The following is a 7,884-nucleotide window of genomic DNA, read 5'->3' on the forward strand; positions in this document are numbered from 1 at the left end:
AATCTTCCTTAAGGAGAAGAAAGGAGGGAATGTGTTGAAGAAAAGCTATCTTGGCCTTAAGACAACCATTCTGATGGCTAAAGATCCAAACGGGACACAAGAAAAAAAGAAATGCTATCTTGAAACAATTGCCTATCATCTGGAGTCAGTTAAGCACTCTGCTTTTTTAAAAAACAAAAAATAAATAAACCCCCAAATATTTGTGCATATCACACAGGGATGGCCCCCAAAACATGCTTGTTGCACTGATAGACTAACTCCACTGCATTGGGTTCAGTAGTTAAACTGTTTATGTGAAAGCTATTTTGGGTTCAGTAATAGAGAAAATGTAAACCCTGATTTTTAAAAAATACATTTTTAGACAGTTTTCTAGAGAAAAGGAGGACACTGTCAAACAATTTCCTTTTCTTCTTACCAATGTTTTATGCATATATTCCTCAGGCTTTTAGCAGTAATAGTAATTATATATACAGCTATATATATATATATATATATATATATATATATATAGATATATATATATATAAAATCTCAATGATTTAATAGCTGCAGTTTCACTTTCCTGTGGTTGTGCAAACCATTATTTGATTTCAGTCACAAGACAAATTATTCTCATATGACACTGTTATGTAACATGTGACTGATTTCACTTTAGATAATGTGATCATCTACCTTGGTGAGGGGTCGGGGGGTTCAAGAGTCATGAGGTCAGATGCTGTGTCCTGACTCAGATGTAGCTTTCCTGCAATAACTGTCACCACAGATAAACTCCTTCATCAATAGGCTACCCGCTGCTCCTTTCATATATCACAAAGCCATAAGAGGCACTGGAAACACATTTGCCAAAGTCATCCTATAAACTAAGGCCAGTGTCACTGAGTTATACACTCTCTGTTGTCTTCCTGTACACAAGGCTTGCTATGTGATTGTGTGTGTGTGAGTCTGCTGTCTCCCATGATGAATGGGCTTCCCATTTAGCACAGCGGCACACATACCTCAGCTTCTGGTTCTGAAACTGTCACATTAAGAAAACAGTGCATGTCATCACCGTTTACATCATTATAGAGGTACTGGCTGCACGGAGGAAATCAAGTGGTTTTATTTTCAGTGTGATAGTGAGTGACGCTGGTCACAGCCAGCACGGAAACCTTTCAGCCAAACAGGCCTTTTCAGAGGGAGCTGGATCAAAATAGCACCGAACGGCATTGTGTAATGTGTTCTTCTCTCTTTTGTACAATGTAACAACAGAGCTCGCAAATCAATACACCTCCCTCACATGCTGCTGAGAGAGCGCACGGGGTGGTTGGTCTTATTTCCACTTCATAGTTCACCACATGTGACTGTGTGAAGTGGTTTCAGTGAGAGCTGCAGCATACCAAAACTGTGGTAGACTGCGAGGCGAAGGCTTCTCTTTCTCTGAGAGAAGCCGACAGTCCCTCTGATCACAGGCTGGACGGTTCACTCGGGTGATTCAAAGAGCCCAAATCTGATTAAACCCCAAGAACAAAGGCTGACTCTAAACTGAGTCCTCTTTGCGCCGGCGCTGCTGTTACTTCTGTCGAACCTACGCCTTCATATCAATCAATAATTATACTTGCACTCCAAAGAGTTCATGTAAATCACTCTCTATATGAAACACAGTGTAAGATGTTAGGAAAAAACTATCATTTATTTGAATCTATAGTATCCATTATGGCTCTAAATAAATAAAATATTGGTAACATACAGGATAATGTCAGTGAATAATTTTTTAGTTACATACATCTGTTATAAAACCATAGAAATGAATCATTTTAGGATGTTTATTTGTAACCTTGTGATATTGTTCCTCCTATCATACATACTATAGCTTTAATAAAAATCATCTAATTATGCTAAAAGTTAAGTCAAGGCCCAAAGATGTATGCCTGCCTTATATGTACACAACCAAATACAGAATACATTTACATGGTTATATGCACATACCTGAGCATAACTCAATAACGTAGGTCCTTCTACTTGGTGTCCTGGGTTTAATCCATGAAAGGAGACACGGCCTATGTGTTAAAAATGCAATAATGTAGTATTGATTTAAACTGGCTGAAGAATGACAGTGATGTTAGGAGCTGTATGCCTGCAAGACATATTTAGGTCCTGCAAAACCAAAAGCATCTCTGGAGCCTCTTTCCTATTCATTTAACAATATATATGTAACACACACAAAAGGATTCTACCATCTTACATATATATTGTTAAACGAATAGGAAAGAGTGTATATATATATATATCAGTGTTGCACACATACAGGCAGGTTAGTGGCCTCAGAAGCTGTCCGAGGTAAAGTAGACACACACTGATTTAAGGCATACAGATGGCCTAAAACAAAAGAAAAAGGAAACGCATAGTTAAGGGGGTACAGGGTCCACGGGGGAGCTCTCCTCTTTTCTCGGTAATAAAAGCAAGATGTCTGTTAACATGTGCAGTTCAGTATCCATACGGGGCTCTGCAAATTCACTTGAAAGACGTGAGTTATCCGACCTGCGGTACTGAGGATGTAAACCACTCCTTTTTGGGGGTGGGGGGTAGCTGTTTTAAATATGGGGGGTCCTAAGGGTGGTGTGGTGATGGGGATTAGGACCGACCAGTCTCTTCCATGGCCACCTCGGCTCACCGTTCAGGTCGGAGGAAGAGTGATAGCGTCTTCGGGCTCGCGCTTTTCTGTCACCCCGCGCGCCTCCCTCTCCCCCTTGTCCTCAGCGACAGACTCCCTCGCGGTGCTCGACGGGATGTAGTGGCTCACGCGGGGTTGAGAAGACCCTTGCGTCTCTGTACCCAAAGCTCCCGACCTCCCCGCGCTCGTGTGACCGTGGGAAGACGCGTAGAGTCCTTCGTCCTGTTGCGAGTGCGCAATTTCTGCTCCCGCACCCCGCGGGGAAACCGCCACTCTCTCCGCTCTGTCACCCCACTGAATCGCCGGACCGTGCGGGGTTGTGCCCTGCCTGGTCTGGTTGAGAGATAACAGCCGTGTTTGCGTAGAGTTCCACTCTGTCATGTTGTCGTTTGTGGACATGTTAGTTGAGATATTTGCAGTCGGAGTGGGCACCACCAGCTTCCCACCAGAAGAGGATGCGCTGGTTGGCTTCCAGATCAGGCTATAGTAAATTGCCAGGATAATGGCTGCTAAAGACACAGACAACACATATGCAAAAACAGTGGCTAGTCTCACCCACTTCTTGTTAGTCTTAGCAGCCATCTTAGCCTTTTTGTCCCCCGTATAAGTAGCAGGTTTGCCCCTCTCCATATTGGGCATGAAGTCCCGCTCTCTCATATTGCCCCTGTTTTTTCCTCGATGCTCCACCACCCCCTCCGTCTTGAAGGCTTTATGTTATCCACAGTCCAAGAGAAGAGGAAGCAGGAGGCTCAGAGGGAAGATGCTGGACCACCTTGAACCGTCCGCGCCGCAGGAAGATGTTGCACCTAAACAGATTTCCCGTAATTCATTTGATCTCAGAGGAACTGCGCCTCATATTGTGCAGCCAGCGCAGCACTGCGTTTCATAATGGACATCAAGCATCCACAGGCTGACTGACTGCGCGTTTCAGAATCCGACAGCGGCGGGACAAATGTCCCCCCTCCTCCTCCTCCTGTGCGAGGTCTCCAAGGAACAGCTGGCCGCAGGCCCACGGCGAATCCGCAGTATACTATTTGATGTCATTTATTAAAACGATTAAGTGAGATCATACGGTACACAACTGTCTGTCTTATCCAGCAAATGAAGTGGCTGGCTCAGCTAAAAATACAGGAGAGGGGGCGGGTGGTGGTTCTTAAAGAAGCAGCAGCTGTGCAGCAACCCGAGAAGAAACCGTAAAAACAAAACAAAAAGAAAAACGATATCTCCTTCACATCAGCGCGCGAGAAGTGCACACGGAGAACAGGATGTCGCGGAGGGGATAAACACGGTCAACCGTGTGTTTTAGCTTCACTGCGTTCACCCGAGTGGAAAGGATGGTAGTCCATGTGCTCCGAGCAATCAGAGAGGGGGGGGCTTCATTTATGTTGATGTCTTACGTAATCACGTGTTAAACTCGTAGCCAGACCCATACACAACGAGTGGCTTTCATGCCGCTTATGATGTTTCCTACCTGTTGGCTGCTCCACAACGCGCCTTTTCAGCACAATGGACAGCGACCCGAATTTGTCATCGCTCGTGTCCTCCGGGAAGGTGAAAAAGGTGAAGCGACAGATTTAACAAGCGCGTGAAATCCAGTTTTCAGCATAAATCGCACAGCAGTTAAAAACAAATAAATGAACACATTATATAACAAGTACCTTCTGTTTATTATACACTCACTGGACACCTTGTTAAGTACATCCAACTGCTAATTAGCACAAATATCTAATCAGGCAATCACTCGGTGTATTTGGGCATGTGCAGGTGGTCCACGTGCTGAACGAGCCTCAGGATGGCATAGCTTCAACTGGCGTGGTTGTTTGTGCCACACAGGCTGCTGTGAGTGTTTGAGGAGCTGCTGATCTGGGATTTTCCCAAAAGGCCATCTTTCGGCGTGGAAATGCCTCGTTGATGCCAGAGATCAGAGGAAAGTGGTTTGAGCTGATAGGAAAGCAGTGACAATTCAAGTAACCACTTCGTCATACGTCTGTGAAGGTTCTCAGTCATCCAGGTCATCGTAGTCAAAGGAGCTTGCAAAGAAAAGCGTCTGGACTTCTTTAAGTTGCTTGAAGACGTTTCACCTCTCATCCGAGAAGCTTCTTCAGTTCTAAGGTCAAATGGTGGAGAGTCCCAGATATAAACCTAGTGGGAGTGACCCCCCACAGAGGGACAAAAGGACCCCCTGATGATCCTCTAATCGCCTGAGCCAAGGTGTGAAATTGGGTGTGGGTCCCAATCAGCCAGAGTTTCGGGTGTGTTCATTGTGAAACCTGGCCCCACCTTATCATGTGATTTCCTGAGGTCAGATGGCCCAGGATGTGAGTGGGCGTTAAGGCGTCTGGGAAGGGATCTTCGTCATACATTGGACCTTGAAGCAGATTTTCTACAGGAGCACCTCAGTAACAGGAAATTGTTTGCATGGACTCATCACAATTGGACAATAGAATATTTTTTTAAGTCTTTATTTGCTGCAAAATAGGATCAGAATTTGGACTAAACAGCAGGAACATGAAACATGAAAGCATGACTCCACCTTGCCTTTTATTAATAGTTCAGGTTGTTGGTGGTGAAATTGTGTGGGGCAATCGGGGAAATATTTTCTTGGCACACTTTGGGCCTCTTTGGACCAAATGTTGTTTAAATGTCACAGCCTACCTGAGTACCATCATCCATCTCTTTATGACCACAGTGTTCCCATCTTTTAATGGCTGCTTTCTAGCAGGATAAATGTCACAAAGCTCAGGTCATCTCAAACTGGTTTCCTAAACATGACAGTGAGGTCATTCAAATGGCCTCCACATTCAGTCCAAAGCTCAGTCAGTATCTTTGGTATGTTGTGGAGGAAGATTTGCATCATGGATGTGCAGCCAGTAAATCTGCAGCACCCGTGTGATGCTGCTACGTCAACATGGACTAAAATCTCTGAGAAATGTTTCATCTCTGGGGCACTGTGTTGAATATATGCCACAAACAATTAAAGACACTTTAAAAGCAAAATGAAGTCCAACGTGGTGCTAGCCATCGGCTCCAATTGGTCACAGCAAATAGGTGCCCCTCCCTGAGCCTGGTTCTGCTAGAGGTTTCTTCCTGTTAAAAGGGAGTCACCAAGTGCTTGCTTAAAGGGGGTTGTTTGATTGATGGGGTTTCTCTTTTTTTTTGCCTGTCCCGTTTGGCTCTTTTGCCATCAGAAGTATTGTAAAATACATGTATCGATCACCTGGATCACCTGTTGAGAAAGAAAAAAGAGAAAACAAGCAGAAGAAAAAAAAGAGCAACAGAATAAACAACATCACGATGATCTATGGGAATATGACAGTAAATACTAAATGTTAAACATTATTGTGCAGCACATAAGATCAACAGAACACAGTGTGCTTTGAGGTAGGAGCCAAAAAGGGTGTAGTTTGTGGGTGTGATCACCCGTGTGTACACCTGTGAGCATGGACGCGCTTGTTTTTTGTTTTTGTTTTTTTTTTTCTTTAAATGACATCAGAAACAGCAGTATGCGACATTACGTGATGGCAGAGCTTCAGTTCATCCTTTGTCATTTTTTTTTTTTTTTTTTAAATAAATAGGACAGGGGGAATGAATGAGAGAAAGAGGGGGAGAGAAAGAAAGAAAACCAAAGGGGAGAAGAGACGGTGAGAAGGGGGGGAAGAGAGAGAGAGAAAAAAAAAAAGAACTCCTGGGTCACCTGTATGGAGAAAAAAAAAAAAACAAACAAAAAAAACAAACAGAGGAGACAGCAAACAACACGCTTGTTTTTAAAAGGTTCCTTCATGTAATGATCTGCTAGAGGGTGTGGGGGGGGGCCACAGCCCCGTCCTCCAGGGCATGAAGGTATGGAGGACATCAAAACTCCAGACATCCAGAGGCCCCCAGAACACAAGAGACCAAGGAAGACCAACAGAGGGGGTTTCTCTATTGTTTTAGGGTCTTTAACTTATAAAGCACCTTGAGGTGGTTGACTATTATGTGTCATGCTAAGTTTACAGTTAACATTACATTTTTGTTACATTGATACAAAGTGGAAAAATGACCTACATTATAGTGGCTTGGCTGCAGAGGTGAAAATGACTTGTTTTGCAACAGCCAATCCATTTCTAAGGATGAGCGTCAGCACAGGTTTCTACACGTGACGGGTGTGACAAGCCCTGCTCTAACAAACATCTAATGGGGGTTGTTTCTAATGACTGCTTTCATTGCAATGTTTTATGGTATGGTAGGGTATGGGAGCGAGGTGGCCAGGTGTGATGTGAGTCTGATAAGGTTGTGTGTAGCAGTTTTTCATTAAAAGGTTTTATTTCTCCATTAAAATCACCAGTATAAACTGATCCTGTGGTTGTTTCACCAGCAGTCACTTCTTTGGTTCTTCAGTGGCTGACTGTTTGCATCAGATATTGCGCTGTCTGAAGGTTTATTTGAATGTTATCCAAATGGCCTGGCATCTTTTGTTGAAACAGCACTGCCCTGAGTAATAAATGACACCGTGACCCTGGACAGGTCACAATTTCATAAAATATTTAGCCAATAATGCAAAATTAAGCACTAGTATGTGATCAGATCAGGCATTTATTCACAACATATAGCAGAAATAATCAAACACTTAGTGCAACAGATGCTGCTTCAACTATAGTTTGAGGCATACATAATGTGATATGCTGATATAAATAATGCTAACTCAAAATCATTGTGTAAAGAAGGAACTCATTAACAAACCAAGTGTCAATTCATGGAAGCTAAAAGAAAAGCAAATCCTCATTATCTCCAGTTGTGTCTTGCCATTATGCCACTTATGAATTCATTTGGGGCTTAAAAACTTTGTCACTTTTTAGAACCCAGAGGATTACCCTGTTATCACTTTTTAAAGGAACTATTTCCTCAGTAAAAAGCAATTTCAGTTATTGTTGTCACAGCAACAGTTAATGGGGGAGCTGGATGTTAAAAAAAGAGTTTTAAATATCTAATTTCTGCCTTTTATTATTTTATCTTTTTATTTTATAAACACGTGAATGCTTTTACTTTAAGTGAATGACAGTTAGAATCATATACTTATGTAACCTTTATCTTACATATATAAACTGTAATTTTATGGGCAACAGATTAACCTTCAGTCCTGTTTTTTTCTTTTCTTTTTTTTCATCTTAATTTGCAATGCATATTTTCTTGGGTGCGTCCTGGACACAGGCAGGTCAGCAGAGTTCCAGTTTAGTGCATCTTTTGGTTGCTAGTGT

General features: G+C 42.8%; 1 protein-coding gene across 1 annotated transcript; it reads right to left on the reverse strand.

The window, feature by feature from the left end:
- Positions 1-1,788: 1,788 nt before the first annotated feature.
- LOC309694882 (uncharacterized protein) lies at positions 1,789-4,050 on the reverse strand. The gene has a single exon (XM_082515115.1). It carries the CDS (start codon positions 3,305-3,307, stop codon positions 2,654-2,656), a length of 654 nt encoding a protein of 217 aa, XP_082371241.1. The 5' UTR covers positions 3,308-4,050; the 3' UTR covers positions 1,789-2,653.
- Between the last annotated feature and the right edge of the window lie 3,834 nt (positions 4,051-7,884).

Source organism: Aulonocara stuartgranti (genome assembly GCF_965226115.1).
Source record: "Aulonocara stuartgranti genome assembly, chromosome: 19".
Classification (NCBI taxonomy): Eukaryota; Metazoa; Chordata; class Actinopteri; order Cichliformes; family Cichlidae; genus Aulonocara; species Aulonocara stuartgranti.